At 33.2% G+C, this 21,249-nt stretch overlaps 1 protein-coding gene across 1 annotated transcript; it reads left to right on the top strand.

Moving 5' to 3' along the window:
* Positions 1-875: 875 nt before the first annotated feature.
* Positions 876-10,178, top strand: LOC139495483 (uncharacterized). The gene is made up of 4 exons (XM_071283759.1): positions 876-919; positions 3,485-3,544; positions 3,959-4,213; positions 5,416-10,178. The coding sequence occupies exon 4, from the start codon at positions 5,425-5,427 to the stop codon at positions 9,775-9,777; it is 4,353 nt and encodes a 1,450-aa protein (XP_071139860.1). The 5' UTR covers positions 876-919; positions 3,485-3,544; positions 3,959-4,213; positions 5,416-5,424; the 3' UTR covers positions 9,778-10,178.
* Positions 10,179-21,249: the final 11,071 nt, after the last annotated feature.

Here is a 21,249-nt window from a genome sequence, read left to right on the forward strand (position 1 = left end):
GAAGACGTGAGTGAAAATTCCAACAACAAATTAATGAAGGATGATAAAGCTGAAAATCAGATTGGATTCGGTCAACGGGAACCTTATATGAAGATGACCCCAAAATCATTTTTCAATTTACATGATGAGGGATATCCTATCTCGAATAAGGATAATTTTTCTGTTGGAAAAATAAAAAAATCAGAAAATGACGAAGACGATGAACTTCCGTTTGGAAATGACGAGAACTATGATATGATCAACGAAAAAAAATCTCCTTTGGCGAAACATATCAAGAAGAAACTGAAAACTAAACTAAAGATGGGTGATAATGTATCAAAAAAATCGAAAGAAACCAAAAAAATACTTCCCAAGCAAAAGTGGTTATCATTCAATTTTTGATAGTTTTTAGAATCACTACCAACTATTGATGAAACTATTGATGTGTGAATATTTGAACTTTGAAATTACTGTAGAGTGCTACTAAAGGTATAGTTTGTTTACAAAATAAGGAATGTAATAGTTTAAAGACCATGTAAATAGTTAATTTATATACTGAACAATGCAAGTTTAATTACTATTTATTTCAATAATTTAAAAGCAAGACAGTTGAATAATCAGAAGTGTGTCGGTGGTGCTCATTGTTTGATTCTGCTTTTAATTTGATATTGACTTTTACTTTGGATAAACATCTATACTATTAAACGAGAAGACCTCATTTTTGGTGTCGCTTCTCCTCCTTCCACAATAAATTGATCATTGTGACTATATGTCCTATAGGTACCATGCATAGTCGCATTTGTCATCCATTCTTATGATTATTCAGTTTCGGTTATTTTGGGAGAAAAACAGAAAAAAAGAAGTCCGGATATGTGTCCGTCATTACTCCGGCTTTTATTCATAGACAACTTCCTCTTCCGTTTATATTTCCAGAAGTTTGGTAAATTACATTACATACCCTATATTATCATGTTTTATTTAAGAAGTTTGGTAAATTACATTACATACCCTACATTATCATTGCCTGAATCGTTATATAAGAATGTTGTCCCAAGTGTAAGCAACGACCCAGGCTGTGTGAAATCATTTTTGTCATTCACTTATCGTTATCATGTTTTATTTGTCACGTAAATAACGTCAACGACACAGGCATAGCCTAAATTATCATGTTTTATTTGTAAACACAATCATTTTTGTCATTCACTTATCGTCACGTAAATAACCACACAGGCATAGCCTATATTATCATGTTTTATTTAAGATTCATGCAAGCCATTTTTGTTGTCCCAAGTGTAAGCAACGACCCAGGCCGTGTGAAAATAAACACAATCATTTTTGTCATTCACAATCATTATATGTTGTAAACACAATCATTTTTGTCATTCACTTATCGTCATGTAAATAACGACACAGGCATAGCCTATATTATCATGTTTTATTTAAGATTCATGCAAGCCATTTTCGTTGTCCCAAGAGTAAGCAACGACCCAGGCCGTGTGAAAATAAACACAATCATTTTTGTCATTCACAATCATTATATGTTGTAAACACAATCATTTTTGTCATTCACTCATCGTCACGTAAATAACAACACAGGCATAGCCTATATTATCATGTTTTATTTAAGATTCATGCAAGCCATTTTCGTTGTCCCAAGTGTAAGCAATGACCCAGGCCGTGTGAAAATAAACACAACCATTTTTGTCATTCACAATCATTATATGTTGTCCCAAGTGTAAGCAACAACCCAGGCTGTGTGAAAATAAACACAATCATTTTTGTCATTCACTTATCGTCACGTAAATAACGACACAGGCATAGCCTATATTATCATGTTTTATTTAAGATTCAACGACACAGGCCCTATGAAAATGAATAAAAAAAATCTACAGAATGCATGAATTATTTTGATTTTTAGGTAAACTTTATTTTATTAGTTGAATCTATTTCGAGTGACTGTATCTGTATTGTCTATCTTCTGCCAATTTAGGCACACCTCCACAAAAAAAACAAAAAAAAACCGATCACACTATTGAATTATATACAGTTTTATCACAATCCTCCACCAATAAAACAAATTGTCAAGGTTTATTTACACACACAAAAAAAAGATCAAAAAAAGATTCATCTGAAATCAAAAAGGTTAACATTATGATTATTCTCTATTCTGCATGCATGGCATGTGTAACGAAACAAAAACCATGATCATTTTTGTCATTCACTTATTGTCACGTAAATAACGACACAGGCATAGCCTATATTATCATGTTTTATTTAAGATTTAACGACACAGGCCCTATGAAAATGAATAAAAAAAATCTACAGAATGCATGAATTATTTTGATTTTTAGGTAAACTTTATTTTATTAGTGCAATCTATTTCGAGTGACTGTATCTGTATTGTCTATCTTCTGCCAATCTAGGCACACCTCCACAATAGGAGTAAAAAATCAACTATATATAATAAAAAAAAAAACGATCACACTATTGAATTATATACAGTTTTATCACAATCCTCCACCAATAAAACAAATTGTCAAGGTTTATTTACACACAAAAAAAAGAGATCAAAAAAAGATTCATCTGAAATCAAAAAGGTTAACATTATGATTATTCTCTATTCTGCATGCATGGCATGTGTAACGAAACAAAAACCATGAGCACAGTGGTTCGCTTCTACACCTTTTTTTATGAAACATACAAATATGTGTTTTCAGTAACCGCTCCGTCGCAACCTTACACATGTTACAACATCCGACTTAAATTTTGATTGCCAAAATTTCCTACTGATCAACTTTAATCAAAAAGGTTAACATTATGATTATTCTCTATTCTGCATGCATGGCATGTGTAACGAAACAAAAACCATGAGCACAGTGGTTCGCTTCTACACCTTTTTTTGTGACACATACAAATATGTGTTTTCAGTAACCGCTCCGTCGCAACCTTACACATGTTACAACATCCGACTTAAATTTTGATTGCCAAAATTTCCTACTGATCAACTTTAATCAAAAAGGTTAACATTATGATTATTCTCTATTCTGCATGCATGGCATGTGTAACGAAACAAAAACCATGAGCACAGTGGTTCGCTTCTACACCTTTTTTTGTGACACATACAAATATGTGTTTTCAGTAACCGCTCCGTCGCAACCTTACATATGTTACAACATCTGACTTAAATTTTGATTGCCAAAATTTCCTGCTAATCAACATTTTACTTAAACAAATCCTTTTACGAAACAAAAAGCATATCGATTATTCTGTTTTCTGCATGTGTAATGAAACAAAAAGTATCTATTTATGATTATTGCGTAAAAACTATTTATGATTATTGCATAAAACTTCTCACACAGGACAAAGGGCGTATCATGCGCTCATGGTGCAGCTTTTTATTTACATTTTTCTAGCATGTAACTGCAACCACTACACAACACAAAATTAGTTTCTTTTTATGTCAAACAAATGTTTTTAGTAGTAATTTATTTATCATTTATTGCAGGAAAAAGGTAAAATATAAGCAACATTGCAAGAAAAGCAACTGAAATGACCTCAAGGAATGGTATGTTATATCTTACCTATAAAAAAAAAACTTTTATTAACATAATATTTGTCCAATGAAGGGTATACTGTATGGGCATTCCAATAAAACTCTGTTTGCAATGTCTCCATCACATACAGGGAAAATTCCCACTTACAGAAAAACAATATATTTTCTAAACTTTTTAAATCCAATCTCATCATCAGAGACAACTCCTGCAAAAGTCCATTAAGCATGAAATATAATTTCATTAAGAAAAATAATACCAATAGTTGTATACTGATGTTCAAAAGTCATAATTTGATTGACAGAAAACAAATCTTGGTTACAAACTAAAACCAAGGAAAACACACCAACTACATGTATCTTAAAACCGAACTGCTTATTAAAAACACAGAATATCTTTAAAGTCTTGCATTTTTTTTTCTTTTCTAGATGATTATCACAGAATGCCATTGACATGTCACCTGATGAAAGTCATTCACCAACTGGAACAAATCAAACACAATGGTATAAAAAGTTCCATAGCCATGAATGCATGGACCAAATCAAGAAATTTTGCAGAGATAATAGCAGAAGCTAATGAACTCCAACGACTTTTCAATTCAGATCTCCAGAACATTATAGATCAGTTAGCAAAGGCAAAATCTGAATCATCACATCTAATTCATGACCTGAGTGAAGCAAGAGGTAATAACAAACATCTGAATGAAGAAATTACAAAACTTCAAAAAGAAATAGCTGATTTATCATTTCAAGATATAACAGATGAAATTAAAGATATTCAACAGAATGAAAACCCACAAGCAGACAAACTATCTTCAGTCAATAAATCTGCATTACAAGATACACACAATAAATCCCAAGAAATGAAAGTTGTACAACCTTCAAATGAAAAAATGAAATCAGCATCAGAATCTGCAGATATGGACACACATTCATGAACAAAAAAGTCGTAATTTTTTTGCTCGATTTTATTTTCAATTGCAATTCCGTACAAACCATAGGGAATGGTTCTTCAGTACTTTCATTTTCAACACTTATTAAAGAACAATAATTTTTAGCAATTTTTTATTTTATAAAACTACAGAAAGGACATGTAATTTTTGTGTTGTGTATAAATTAACGAAGATTTATTAATAAATTATATTGTAATTTCAACTTTACCATATTTTCTTATATGCATCAAACCAATACCTGGACACTTTAGCCTATATATAATGCAACACTAATTGTTGTCTCAACTGTTATGTATAATCAGTGGAGGTCAGACATCTCACAAGGTTGAAGAATTAGACCGGCCTTATTTTATATACACACTGTATGCCATAATGGTATGACGTGCCTGTCTGTCACATGACCTTGACTTCAAATCCATGATTCAGTAACTAAGAGAAGTTTGATTCACATCTTAGTGATTATGTCCCTTTCTCAGTAATTAGTAGAGATAAGTGAACTATATTTGGTATGCAGAATTGGCATACTGCAGGAGTTAATGTAAGATTGGCAGGTTTCTCATAACCTTCACCTCATCTTCACTATCCAGTGTTCAAGGTCATGTGACTTCCATGACATTTTGATAATTAGGTCAGTTTAATCAAAGAGGTAGAACAACAATATATGTTGGTTTATACATTCTTATTATAAGTACAGATACTGCTTGACTTTCACCTTTTTTTCAAGACCAATCTTAATGAACAATACTTCAGAAATTATAAACTAAATGCAAATACACAGGAAAGACATTGTATATTTTATGCTTCATTTACTTACCATTATAATGTAGGTTGTTATTTATCATCACTAAATAGTCACAATATATGCTGAAGTGATGAAACATGTTAAAGGTTAGTTCAATGCTTTCATTTAATATGACACAATTCTTTTTACAGTACAGTAACATGCCGAAAAAACACAAACCCCAAGAACAGACTCTACGACAAAAAAGGGAATTGAAACGCAAAAGAAAATCCAACTCAGAGGCTATTGTTGTGGCACCAAAAAGAAAAAGACTATACAGTGCATTAGGATCATTGATTGACTATAATTCCACAAACATAAAACTGCCTGAATATAGTGACATTGGTGAAATGCAATATAAATGTCAATGTTGCAAAGCACTTATGTGGAAAAATGAAACTCATAGTGGTCAATTAAATATAAATTCTAAATTTTCCACCTGTTGCATGCAAGGCAAAGTTGTACTGCCTGTTATTAAAGACCCACCACATTCTTTGCAAAATTTATTCATTTTGAATACTGAACAGGCAAAACATTTCAGAATAAACATAAGAGCATATAACTCAAGCTTAGCATTTGCCTCATTAGGTGTTCATGAAGATGTCCTTCCACATAATGGACCTTATAATTTCCGTATTTGTGGTTCTGTCCATCATAGAATTGGACATTTATTTCCATCTGAAGGGAAAGCACCTAAATTTGCACAAATATACATACATGATACTGAAAATGAATTGTGTAATAGAATGCAATGGAATGATACCTTAAATAAGTCTGTGCTATTAACATTACAAAATATGCTACACGACTGCAATCCATTCATTGACATTTTTAAAAATGCAGCAAAAATAATGCATGATGATCATAATGCATCACACCAAAATATTAAATTGGTATTACATGCAGATACCAGTAAAGACACACGGCGCTATAATTTACCAACAGCATCTGAAGTATCACTCATCATACCAGGTTCTCAAATGAAAGAACCAACAAACAGAGACATTGTACTTTACAAAAATTCATCAAATCACCCTAAGGGGTATGAAATCATACATATAAATGAAACTCACCCGAAATATGACCCTTTGCATTATGTTCTCTTTCTACCATATGGACATAGTGGTTGGACAATTGATAGTGGAAATACTAATTCTCATAGTGGAAATGCTAATTCTCATGTATCAACAATGCAATTTTATGCATACCATCTCATGCAGAGAGATAACTTTAACATTTTGCTTCGAGGAGGGAGATTACTACAACAGTATATTGTAGATATGTTTGCAAAGATTGAGCAACTTAGACTAAATTATTGCTTTTACCACCAGAACGACTTACGAGCTGAACTTTATCAGGGACTTAATGATGCTGTTCATGCAGGAGATGTTGATGGCGTCACAGTTGGCAGAAACATTATTTTGCCATCATCTTTCACTGGCAGTCCAAGAAATATGTATGAACAATATCAAGATGCCATGTCCATAGTACGTCGCTTTGGAAAACCCGATTTATTTATTACTTTTACATGCAACCCGAAATGGCCAGAAATCGTTCATAGCCTACTTATAAATCAAACCCCAGCAGATAGACCTGATTTGATTATAAGAGTATTCAAACAAAAACTTCAAATGCTTCTTCATGACATTACACAAAACAATGTATTTGGCAAAACTATTGCTTATGTCTATGTGATTGAATTTCAAAAGCGTGGTTTACCCCACTCACACATTCTTCTTATTTTACAACCCAACAGTAAACCTTTAACTCCTGATCATTTCGATGACTTTGTCTCAGCTGAAATACCGGACCCTGCATTATTGCCAAATCTTCATCATATTGTTACACAGCATATGATCCATGGACCATGTGGTAAAGCCAATAAACAATCTCCATGCATGAATGATGGAAAATGCTCAAAAGGCTTTCCAAAAGATTTTAATCCTGCAACATTACAAACATCAGATGGCTATCCACTTTATAAACGTAGAGATAATGGACTCTGTGTAGAGAAAAATGGTGTAATATTGGATAATAGGTGGGTTGTGCCTTATAATCCTTATCTTTGCACCAAATATTCCGCTCATATAAATGTTGAAATATGTTCTACTGTAAAAGCAGTCAAATATCTTTATAAATATGTTTATAAAGGACATGACAAGATAATGGTAGGACTTCAAAAAGCAGAAACCAGTGATTCTGACCAGAAAGGAACCAATGTGTATAATGAGATTACTCATTATGTTGATGCTAGGTATGTTTCAGCATCAGAGGCATGTTGGCGCATATTCCACTATGATTTACATACTCATTCGCCAGCAATTCAGAGACTTGCAGTTCATTTGCCAGGGCAGGAGCAGGTAATTTATAATGAGGGAAAAGCACAACAGGCACTTCAACACAATAAAAACACTACATTGACAGGTTGGTTTAAAATAAACCAGACTAATCCTTTGGCTACAACAATACCATATCACCTCTTCCCGGAACATTTTACATGGAATCAGTCTTCACATACATGGGCACCCCGAAAAAAAGGTAATGTTATTGGACGACTTTATAGGGCAAACCCAGCAGAAGGAGAACGTTTTTTCTTGAGGTTATTACTACACCATTGTCCAGGTGCCACATGTTATGAAGACCTCAGAAAGTTGGAAGATGGTACTGTTTGTACTACTTTTAAAGAAACTGCAATGCGACGAGGTTTTCTACAACATGATGAAGAATGGGTAGAATGTCTTACAGAAGCTGCTGCTATTGCAACCCCAACACAGATTCGTTTGCTTTTTGTAACAATTCTTCTCTTTTGTGAGCCATCTGAACCAGCAAAGTTGTGGGAACAATTTAAAGACTGCATGTCAGAAGACATTGTTCATAACATGAACAATAATCTAACACACGATTCAAAACAATTTGTATGCAACAAAGTCCTGTGTCTCATACAGCAACTGTTGAAATCTCATGGTAAAAACTTGGCAGATTTTCCTGGATTTCCAAACATTGATGAATCTAATATTACCTTTACATCAAATTTACTACATGAACAATGTCAGTACAAAATTGAAGAACAAACTGTAATAGCAGACAAAAATGAATCCCTTCTCAATTCAGATCAACATCATGTTTACCAAAAAGTAGTTGATGCTACAGAACACCATACAAATACTACAGCTTACTTTGTGGATGGTCCAGGTGGATCGGGAAAAACATTCCTATATAATACAATTTTAGCCCGTATTAGATCTAAAGGTAAAATTGCACTGGCAGTAGCGTCTTCAGGAATCGCTGCTGAATTGTTGGAAGGTGGACGAACTGCACATTCCAGATTCAAAATACCCATTCCAATTTCAGAGACAAGTACATGTAACATTTCAAGAAACAGTGCACTTGCTAATCTTATTAAAAATACTGCAATTATAGTTTGGGACGAGGCGCCAATGATACATAAGCATGTGTTAGAGTGTGTTCATAGAACATTATGTGATATAACACAGATAGACAAACCATTTGGTGGTAAAGTTGTTTTATTAGGTGGTGACTTCAGGCAGGTGTTACCTGTCATTCGCCATGGAACACAAGCTGAAATAATTAATAGTAATATTATGCAGTCTTTCCTCTGGGAAAACATTACCATGTTCAATTTAACAATTAACATGAGAGTACGTAGTAACGCACATTCAAACAATCAAGCAGATTTCGAAAACTTCTTATTACGTATTGGTAATGGGAAGGAAAAACTATATCCAAACGTTGGATCTGCAAAAATACAGCTCCCTAAAGACCTTTGCATATGCCCAGACAAAAATGGATTAAAGAATCTTACACATAAACTTTATGGTGATATTTTAGAATCATCAGACTATTCAAAATTTACAGATCGCGCCATTTTAACAACAACAAATGATGATGTAGACACAATTAATACAATGGTCATGGACATGTTTCCTTCAACTGTTAGTAAAACCTATCTCAGTGCTGATACTGTTGAAGATGAATCTACTGGATATTTGTATCCTACAGAATTCCTCAACACTATTACACCCTCTGGAACACCACCACATAAATTGACTTTAAAAAAACATGCACCAATTATGCTTTTACGTAACCTAAACCCAGCTGCAGGACTTCTTAATGGGACTAGACTTTCTGTTATAAATCTTGGAACTCGCCTTATCGAGACAAAAATCCTGACTGGTACACATGCAGGAGACACTGTCTTCCTTCCAAGAATTACCATAATCCCATCAGATGCAGGACTTCCATTCAATTTAAAACGACGTCAGTTCCCTATTAGGCCAGCATTCTCCATTACAATTAACAAAGCTCAAGGACAAACTTTAGGAAAAATAGGACTAGATCTAACAAAACCTGTTTTCTCTCATGGCCAGCTCTATGTTGCATTTTCAAGAGTTAGAGACTTTAAATCAATATCCATTTTACCTGCTGCTGATTCTCTATTTGATGGACAATACTATACAGACAACATAGTTTATGAAGGCGTTATCCATCATTGACTACTCAATAAAATAAATTGTCATATTTCACATCTATTTTTTAAATTGAATTCACCTAATATTTTACGGATTTCATTGTAAATATTGATTCATTTCAATACAGTCACAATTTCAGGCCATTGGCCTGTCTTTGTCAGCTGTCACGTCAAATTAATTTCCGCAGTTTTTCCTCTTTTCCATCCTCATGCATTTTTCACATAAGAACACACTATTAATTCTTCAGAAACCTTCCATAGCCCACACATTTTTACATAATGAAGTTAATGACAAAACTTAAGTGAAGAAAAATTCAAAACGTTATATTCATACCAGTTCATGTTTAAGATACTTTTGATACCTTTCCTGTAATTATCCACTCTTAAAATCTTTTTACAAAAAATCATCCTACAACAGATTACATACTTTTAAGCAGGTTCTAAATTCCCGCGATTTCGCGGGTATGTTCTAGTTTTGTTTAAATTAATGAATAAAAGCTAACATATTACATGTTATAGATTTGTTTTATTTAAATATTTAGTATTTAAATATTTACTATTTATCTAAAATGTTGTTATATTAAACAGATGTAACTTAAACAAAGCAATTGTTCATCATATGTGTTAGTATTAAATCTTTGTGAAATAATAAGTCTTTTTGATCAAATAAAAAAAATCGTTTGATGTTGTGTACCAAGAAATGTTGTTAAAGATTCGTCGATATATAAAAGTGTAAAAAATTTTCAACAATCAGTTGGATGTTTGAGATGTAGAAGTAGACTAGTGTTGAAAAAAAACTGCCGCAAATATGTCAGATGCATTCCTTCAATATTTGGAGGATAATTTTTCTAAATCGCACATTTCTGTCTCACAAATACGAAATTTGAAACGAAAGTGGGATGTTGCTGAGGAATTTAGTGATTGTGATGAAGAAGAACTCGTAGCTGCTGCAGATATGATTGAGTCAAACTATCGAAAAAGAAAACGACAAAAAGGAGACAGTGAAACTAAAATAAATGATGAAGTGTTATCAGTTTCAAACGATGAAGAGGAACTCTTAGGGGGAGACGATACAAGACAAACGGATAACGCAAAGTTTCACATGTGTGAAATATGTGGAAAGAAGTATACTTTGTTACAAAACCTAAGTAGGCATATGAAAACACATACTGTAGGTTTTTCATGTAGGTGTGGGAAAAGATTTTCAAGAAAACACGCGTTAAATAAACATATCGAAATCTGTAAAAATAACCATTTACGTACATCAACACATTGAGAAGATATTAGTTTTCCATGTACTCATTGTAACATTCCGTTTCCATCTTACGAAACCTTGTTTAAGCATGTTGAAAGTAATCATCCACTATTTCAAAGAGGCGGAAACATAAGAAAAAAACAAAAACACACGAACGGTGAGGTGATTGAACAACAAGAAATCGGAAATATGTTACAAAGTAGCAATGTTGTAGGGTCCAAGAAATTAAAAGATGCTGCATACTCCGCGACTACTACAGTGGGAGGCACCAACTTAAGAAATGAATCAGAGAGTACAAACAATGAGTTAATTGAACAAGAGGTTGGGGGAAATAAATCACAAAATAACGATGCTGCGGGGTCTTTGAAGAGAAAATTTAGATTCAAAAAGAAAACAACAGATGTCGTGCACAACAGGAAGACTGCACTGAACAATTCCGCGCAAGTAGTTAACATTAAACCACAAGGTGGAGAAAAATATGACATACTCCAATTTTTTCCACTATACTTACTTTGGGACATAGTTATATTCGAAGATTATCCAAATATTGTAGAATGAATAGGATGTCCACCAATTTTGGTATTACTTATATTAATGGTATTATGTATGGTAAAGGTGGTACACAATTGTGCAATATAATAAAAGATCATATCTTTCAAAGATTGGTCACTAATTTTTCTCCTACAATAGTATTATTACAAATTGGAGGTAATGACATACATAACATAGATAGCCATAATTTCAAGGTTAATATTTTTTTATAGATATAGAAACTTTTAAAGAGTTCTTGAGACATTTGAATTCTAAAAATGAAAAAAAGGTGGTTATAGTTTAATTGTTTCATAGATTGAAAACTATAGTTTCAATGTCTGTATATGCAGGCAGAAGAGCACAGATTAATCTGGAACTTGTAAATTTGACAAAAATAGAGTTTAAAAAAGTTGTCTGGTGTATTGGGCACCAAAGAGGTTGACATCAAAATGTGTATTGACAACAGATGGTGTCCATTTGAATAAAACCAAAATGAGGACTTATGACTATTCCTTAAAGAGGGCTGTTAAGCTTTCTCTTAGACACTAAAAATCAATAGGAGGCCATGTGTTGTCATTTATTATATATATATATATATTAATGTGGAGTGGTTGGTGGTGGCCGAGATATATTTTTTCGTAAAAATGTGGGGTAAATATTTTTCTGCTTGTAAAATTATTTGTATATTTCAGGAGGGGAGATGTTTTAATCTTAATTGAAAATTCAGATTTCTTGCACCCGAGACCACAAGCTTTACATAGCAGCACGCGTTAATTTGCATATGGATTTTGCCAGATATGCGGACATATCTGTTCTGTGGGAAAAGGGGTAATGTAACGTTTGTGAGTCACTTAATTTGGTTCATTTATTTATTTCATTATTACTAATTTTTTTATTATTTTCCCAGAAAGATTGCTTATTATTATTTGATTACTTTCCGATTGTTTTTTTCATTCATTAAAGTTTAGTGACGTAACGAACCTCGCATTAGCATTAAAAATATTTTCCCTTTTCAGCCAATCAGAGAGCTCGATTGAATTCGCGGGGAAAATTTAGCTCGTGCAGATATTGTCTGCTGGAAATCATTCTCAGCCCCGACTCCCAGGTGTATAGATGTAAGGTAACAAGGGGAATTTTCAACCATGTGCGCGATATTTTGGGAAGTGGTTTCGGTAGAAATCACGCGCGATTTTCATATACTACAGTTATTGTATTGAAGAAAATGTGTATTACAGTATTTTTTAGGTAAGAAGTCCCCCTCCTATGATTTTGATGTATATATTTTGAGTGACTAAAACTGGCTGGTTTTTGATCACGATTTGCATTGGAGATTTAGCGGAAAACTTTTAAATATTTACGTGTTGAGGCGTAGTTTATTTAGAAAGTTCGGAGTCACTTTTCGTTGACATTCACATGAGTGACTTAGTTTTCCTTTAAAAATGTCCTGTATCAAGTCAGGAAAATGGCCATTGTTATATTATAGTTCGTTTCTGTGTGTGTTACAATTTAACGTTGCGTCGTTTATTTTCTCTTATTTTTGAGTGTAAATTGAAATTGCGATAAGACGTGTCCCGGTACTTGTCTATCCCAAATTCATGTATTTGGTTTTGATGTTATATTTGTTATTCTATAACATTGATATTATATGTAAGTTAAATTTCCTTGGAGGTTTTAATTTCGTGGAAGTATTTTTTCCACGAATTAAACGAAATTATATCCTCCTGATTTTACAGTATACTGCATTAAACAGTCTTTACAATAATCATATTGCAAACAGAACAGTATCTGTTTAGATAAAAAAAAATTGGTTAAAACTAATATTTCTGATACATTGATGTATAAATGTTAGTTATACTTGGTGATCCAGTGGTTTAAGTTGTTGAACCACTGCATCACCTGCTTGTGTACTTGACTACAATCTTAAGGGGGTACATAACACCTAAGATAAGATAATTCTTACTCATAGTCTGATTCATTGCTACGTTTTACAGAAATTACGGGGTTTTGACTTTGATAAATTGTTGAAAAGCAGTTATACAGACTTTTAGACAATAAATAAAAAAGTCCCACCTGTGTTTTCTCAATAATATTTTTACAGTGTGTTGTACTATTTTTGGGACAAATTATATCAGAATTATATATAGAAAACTTCATCATCTCTAACTCAAAATATGGACAATTTCATGTTAAGGGGGTCTTCAAAGCTTTTGACAGCTTCCGAAGTGCTATTTTATTTGCCTTTTTTAACTGGACCTAATCACTACTTTACATTATTATTTATGACCCAAATTCCAAATTTTTTTTACAGTGTCATTTCACCCCTACTTGCTATATTGATTGATTGATTGTTGGTTGCTTAACGTCCAGTGGCAAATATTTCATGCATATTCATGACGAGAACAAGTTAATAAATACAATAGGTAGGTTGTTGTAATAGAGGCCATCTAGGATGATGGTCGGGGAAATTTGGACTGCCACTGGAAAATGAAGGTATATTGGATAGGGACAGAAATTTTGCCTTGCAACAGGCCACCTACGGACCCCTCAAAGAGTTGTTGCAAGGGTTCTTAACGTGCACAGAGCGTGGCACTCTCTTTATACGAGGCATCGGATTTAACGTCCCCTTCTGACGGACGTGACTGCGAACTTGATACATCCCGCACAGCCAAACGGACGCCCCACTTCAGCAAGCGTTTTACTGCCGGTCGGGAGAAGACCAAGCGACCATATTTTTATACCCCAGTCACCCTTGGGGTATCAACTTGCTATATATACGAGGCATAAAACAAGGAGAAATAAATTTGAAAGGGGTATAACAAAAATTTGCCAGTAACACACTGTTCACACTAAGGACTATATTCGTACACAACGAAAATCAAAGGAAGATAACTGTGTACTCGGACCAATTAATTTTTTTATCATTCGTTGATTTTTAAATGTTGTCTCTAAGGATATTGACCTTCTGTATTGAATTAACATGTATTGTAGAATATTATTTTTATTACTCCAAATCAGTTTTGTTAGTGTTGTTATAGTGTGAGTAGTGTTCTTGTTGCTATATTATTCTTCTTGCAATCTTAACATTTCAGCAATAAAGTAAATAAAGTGTTAAATCTTGATCCTCTCATTCTCATTATTGGTATGGATGGAATTCCCTTGTCTCTTAAATATGTCGCAGCATATAATGGGTCACTTGACCCGTCTTTATAGAAAAGATTTCACACAAATCTTAATAAAGTTTCAGTTTTTATATCATCCTTTTCTTCTAAAGTAGTAATATTTTTGTTTACAAATATCAGAAAACTGTATTAACGGGTGCATTGCACATTTAAAATCAAATGTTTTATTATGTTCTAAATCGGACTTTTGATTACTAAACAACCTGTTTGCTTTACTTTCTGTGCTGCTTCTATCAGTCATAAAACTTTTCGTATTATCTATTATTTCAGAGGAACCTATCTTTGGATAGGCACATACACGTGATCCCAACACTCCCACTACCCTTGGACAGTAGTATAACAGTGTAACCTAAGAATGAACCATAAAAATCCATTGAAAAAGGCTTTACTTATCAGATGCACAAAAATACAAGTGGATGTGGCCGGGTACTTTGATGTACAACGCAACAACAAATAGTACAGATCTGAGAGTACTTGCAGTTAACTGAAAAAGACATTTGACAATGTATGATAAATGCAATGTGACTGCTCAAATAGTTCATATGCAGTATATATAATCATGTCTTGTAACCTTGATATCCTGTTGAAATATTCATTAATACACTTCAGGGCATCCTTTTTTTAAAGACAAAAACCCAACTTATTAGAATTGAAAAACAACAAACTGATTAGAATTGAAAACTCTGAGGCATTAAGAAAGCACCACTCCCACTACTTATAGTAATCAATGGGCCTCCTGATAAATCATTTCTTGATTTCCCAATTTATATGATATGTTTATCTTCTCTTTTTGCATGCCATATAAATATATAAGGGATTATCATTTTCATGAAATATGTTTTATTTCTTTCTTGAAACAGATGTTCTGAAATGTGGAACAGAGGCCATGGAGAAGACAGGACAAAATCCGCATGTGAAAGGTGTCAAGGGGATTTCCATTCTGCATGCAATGGACTGGTTTCATATTGTTAATGGTATTGTCCCAGATTACATGCATGGAGAACTGCTTGGTGTTACCAAAACAATGTTAGGTCTAATGACATCTTCATCAAATTCTGGAAGTCATTTTTTGTCAAGAAAAATATTAACAAAATTGACGAAATATTAATGGATATAAAATCTACAGACGCCATTACTAGACTACATAGGAAGCTGGAAGAACATTTTCACAACTAAAAAGCGTCTGAATTTCAGATTTTGCTCTTTTTTTTTATCTGTTACCGAGCATGCAAGATTTGCTTTCTAAACAGTATTTAGACCACTTGGCAGTTTGTAGAAGGAAGTTATCTACTCATTGGGGACGATATTTCCTTCAATCAGTTAAAATTTACAATTTAACAATTGAAATAGACAAAATAACATAACTCTAAATCTGCACAGAAATTTTGCCTTCCAACAGGCTACTTACGGACCTCTCAAAGAGTTGTCGCAAGGGTTTTTAACGTGCAAAGAGCATGGCACTCTCTTTAAACGAGGAATCAAATTTTAATGAACTAATTCTGACTGGCCGTTAGTGCGAATTTAATACATCCCGCACGGCCGCTTCGGCAAGCGTTTCACTGCTGGTCGGAAGAAGAATAATTGACCATATTTCGTTTTCCCAGTCACCCTTGGGGGAAACTAACATAACAGAAAGTATAATTACATGGATGCAATCAATAATATATAAAGGTAGCTTTTAGCGCCACAAACAATAAGACATGTGATTACCAATTCAATTGATGCACTTAAATGTAGATTAAGCAAAGGAGTATGTCCAGCAGTAACATGAAAGTCATATGCATGCAACATTATATAAATAACACATAGCAGAGAGGGTGATAGAGCAGATTAGTACCCCGAGAAAACATTGTCAACCGCGGCGAAGCCAAGGATGACAATGCCTTTTCGAGGGATCCCAATCTGCTGTATTACCCTCTCAGCTATGTGTTATTTAATTTATCATACTGAATGTCCTATCATTATTGGCATTTACAGATTACGTTTACTTTAAAAGTATTTTCTATGACGTCACGTTCATGACAACGTTACGGGTTTTAGAAAAAAAAACAAAAGTCAAGCAAGATGTTTTATTTTATTTAATTTAACAGTCGATAATAAAATCTGAGCCAAAACGTGGAACTTAGGCATTGTATTTAATTCTTTAATGTAAATTCAATTCATTGTTCTTTGAATTATCGATTTCTGATTGGTCTAGACCAGAGGGTAACATTTAAAAAAAAGTCACCCGCTCAGCCATGTGATAGAGTAAATTGACACCCTCGTCTTAGCCAATCAAAATAGGGCATTTAATGTGAAGTATAATAAACTTGATTTCTACTCAAGACTTACCACCCTACAAAAACCAAATCTACTAAAGAAATAGCAGATTTAATTCTTATATGTGTTTATCTGTTTAAGGATCACCAAGAATTTTACAGTCTGATATTGGAAAAGAATTTTCAACCTCAAACCAAGTAGATGCTATTGATGTTTTAAAAACACGACAAATTCATGGGCGTCCTCATCATCTCAAAAGCCAGGGCCGGGTAGAAAGGTTTAACAGAATGTTAACAGAGTATTTTAGAATTCAGTTGTCTGAACACAAAGACTGGCCTTCTGAGTTTTACTATAACTACAATAACAGAGTCAACAAAGCCATCAACTCATTATCAGTTATTTTTCCAGCGACCAGATTTCGCTCCACCAGTAGATTAATAGGCCGGTTTCTTTAAAAGCAAATTGTTAAATGAAAAGATATATAAATATGCTAATTTTGCAGAATATTAGTGAGTGTTCAATTTAATTTATCGTTTTTTGAATTCTTGATTTCAAATCCAAGTACTTTTTTATATTTTTTTGTGTTTCAGTTTGTAGTAAAGTAACTGTGATCCTTAACTTCATACTTTTTTTGTTAAAGTCAATTACAATTTCCAAAGAAAATAGTTATCAAAGGTACCAGGATTATAATTGAGTACGCCAGACGCGCGTTTCGTCTTCATAAGACTCATCAGTCACGCTCAAATCAAAAATATATATATACCCAAACAAGTACAAAGTTGAAGAGCAAACGAGTATAATGTTGTGTAATATAGTATAATGGACGTGACATTACTATGTAGACAGTCCGGTTCCGGGGATGATCCATTGATAACTACCTAACTCGGGATAAGATCTCGGATAGTTATCAGGTGACGAGAGTTGGCGGGAATATAGAGCAAGAGAGATATTGCCACAGTAGACTAAGAGTAGAAGATATTCGGTGAGTTAGTACAATTAGGAGCATTGCATTGTATGACGAATATCAGTATTAAGTATATTAAGTAATAATACTCGGAAATCACATCACTGACCCTGCTCCAATGATGTGAAAATCCGTGGATGGTACCAGCGGGATTCGCACCCACAATCTCGGGATCTAAAGGCAGCGCTCTAATCAATTGAGCCAAAGAAGATCTCCCCTAGCTAACTAGTTAGACTACCTTTATATCCCCAGGTCTACAACAATAAGCATAACGAAGAAAAATAAAATAAATACAAGACAATGATTCCAATAAAGATGTCACAAAACTATTAATAGATTTTTAATACTTTAACATTTGAAGACATTTGTAGATCGTTTGTTTCCAGAACTTTTTACCACAAAACAATTACGCCTCCAGTACTCTTAACACGGTGGAGGGAAATGCAACAAATCTAAACTGCCCAATGATCGGAAAAGTACCGTTATCATGCAAAGATGTATTCTTCATTCTATCCTTTCATATCCGACCCCAGAGTGTGGAAAGATGATGTAGTACCAACGGTAAATGAGTATTTAAGAAGACCTGCTAAACAGTTATAGACCACCCACTTCAATCATCTTGTCTCATGAACATTTAAAGTATCACTTCGTTCATGAAAATTTGATGTATCAGACTATATGCATATTCCTTCAATTTATATAAACTCATCATAAATACTAGGACTAAATTTTGTATATACAACTCATCAGTGACGCTCGAATAAAAAAAATTTAAAAAGGCCAAAGAAAGTACTAAATCGAAGAGCATTGAGGACCAAAATTCCTAAAAATTTTGCCAAATACAGCTAAGGTAATCTATTTCTGAGGTAGTATAATATAATATATTTTCTGATTTGCCTCCCATGCAAAGTTTAAAAAAAAAAAATAAAGCAAATTTGTCGCTTCCATTCTTTAACAGCTTCAAAGGAGTATACACAAGAAAGAACAATGTTCAACAAGTTAACTTTAACACAGAGAAGAATCGGCAGATCTTCTTAAAATTCGAAGAATTGGTAGACAAGCTAGGATTTCCGTGCTCTCTTTAATAATCCAATCTAAATACAGCTTGCTAAATAAAAATAGTGAAGAATTGGAACAACATTTAGATTTCGTATATGTGAAAATTATAATAAATGTTCAACCGACAACAGAGATGTAATAGAAAATGTATACTGTGACTCGATTCGCATGTCTACATTAAGGCACTGGGCTGCTGGCTGATATTCTAATAAAAACATTCTGCACAGGCAAACAGAAAACAAGAGAATGAGTCAGATTTAACTTAAGACCATACTAACTATAGAGAACGTACTAAAATGTAACAACATACTACCACCAAGTCATCAATACAGGTTATAATAATAGTCAGTGATATTGTTTGCCTCAATTAACAGCCGAAATTCGGCCTTTTCCCCTAGAAAAATTCCCAATTACTAAAACAAAATGGCTTAAAATTCCTCCCGAAAGGTCTACATTTTCCCCAAACAGTGATGTCATTGGTAGTAATGTTTGTAAATATCGTATTCATGTTATTATTTTGATATTATAAAGTACTTTTGCGATCCTGTTTTCTGATTACACAGTGTGGGAACGGAACTGTACAGTGTTTTAATGTTTTGGTCACTCGGGAGACTGTCAAGCGGGGCTCCGACATTCGAGAGCATTTTTTGCTACGGAGAAGGTAAGTGTTTTATATAATTACTATATCTTGGCTCACTTTTAATGCATATGAGAAAGGTATTGCATCTGTAAATAATATTTAAATATTCTAGAGGCAAGAAAACAGGGGAAAAATGGAATAAAAGGAAGAGCTCCGACCCAAATTATGCAAATGATTGTCTTCATTCAGCTGCAAATCTGACTAAAAGTTTTTTTAACAAAATTTTAAGTTGTGTAATAAGAATTATTATATATTTTTCATCATATTCAACTTCACCATGTTTACACTAGCAAATAGTTCTAAATCTTTCAAAAACAGAAGTCACTAAATATTTTTCACTGTACGGTCGCTTGTCGGTAAACAACATTCGACTGTATTATCACTTGGAGCAGTTCTGTAATGTCGCTTGGGAGCAGAGTAATGATTTTGGCTACAGTATTCATGAGAAACCTCGATTTTAGTACAAATGTATATAGAAAAAGGAAATTAATTTACAAATCAAATATCTTTAAAAAAAAAACTCAGATTATATTTTATAGCCAATGGGATATTTTTAAATCTATACATTGACCTGATAAACTTCTTTATATATTTATATTAATATCATTCGCTGTCGTGTTCCTATAAATTATTGAATTGACTCCAAAGTAAGTAGTAATCTAGACGTCCTTATCATTTACATTCACAGAATTGTGCAATGACACACACGTAAGATCTATATTATTATTAACAAACTAGCTGACAAATAAAAACACAAGATACATTTTGGAATTTGTTTGTTCATTAATGGAGAAGACTTAAAATGATCTTATTTGTTAAAACTTCGTGTTTCAATCCTGCGGTTTGTTCGACTTGCTATGGCATTGTTAATTCTTTTTTTAAAACGATTTTATGATGATACAAAGCAGCCATGTAAAAGAACCAATCAATTTGGAGTTCCATTTTTCATATAATAAGATACATAGACTTGTTCCAAAATTTATCAATAAAAAGTATAAAGACAACCCATCGTTATGAAGACAAACAATACCCCCTCCCTTATTAACTTTAAACATGGTATTTTATTTCGATTTCTTCCTACTGAGGTTGAAATTAAGCGCTGGAGATATAAAATCCATCCACTGCTAAAGAATTAAAATCAAGCAATTGAGATACAAAGTCGTGCGCTGTGTAGATATAAAGTCGACCACTGGATTTGTTACATCCCGAGCGCTTGAGCTGAAATGTTAAGATGTGGACGTTAGATCTTCCGCGCTGGACTTTAAATCTTTGATTCTGTACGAACTCTTTTCACTAAAAATCTTAAGTGTTAAATGCATCTTACATGTAAGTCTAAAATATTCCTTAACAATTCAACTAAACATTTTTGTCGTAAGATTAATTCTACACTTAAGACTTTTTGTGAAAAGGGGTACTATAAGATTTATGACGCTTGTATTCAAAACCACAACTTTTTTTTTTGTATAAGATAAATATTATAAATGCATCTCTTAATTATTAAGATCTACATGTAAATCAAATAAAATTGAAAACCCTAATGTTTTTAAGTTTAAAGCGCGAGTATGTTTCTTTCTCCTTTTCGGCGCTTTATATTAGTATATATAATGTAT

The sequence above is a fragment of the Mytilus edulis genome, chromosome 11 (assembly GCF_963676685.1).
Source record: "Mytilus edulis chromosome 11, xbMytEdul2.2, whole genome shotgun sequence".
Classification (NCBI taxonomy): Eukaryota; Metazoa; Mollusca; class Bivalvia; order Mytilida; family Mytilidae; genus Mytilus; species Mytilus edulis.

Excerpts from the sequence above, each read along its gene's own strand:
- LOC139495483 (XM_071283759.1), top strand. The coding sequence starts at position 5,425 with ATGCCGAAAAAACACAAACCCCAAGAACAGACTCTACGACAAAAAAGG.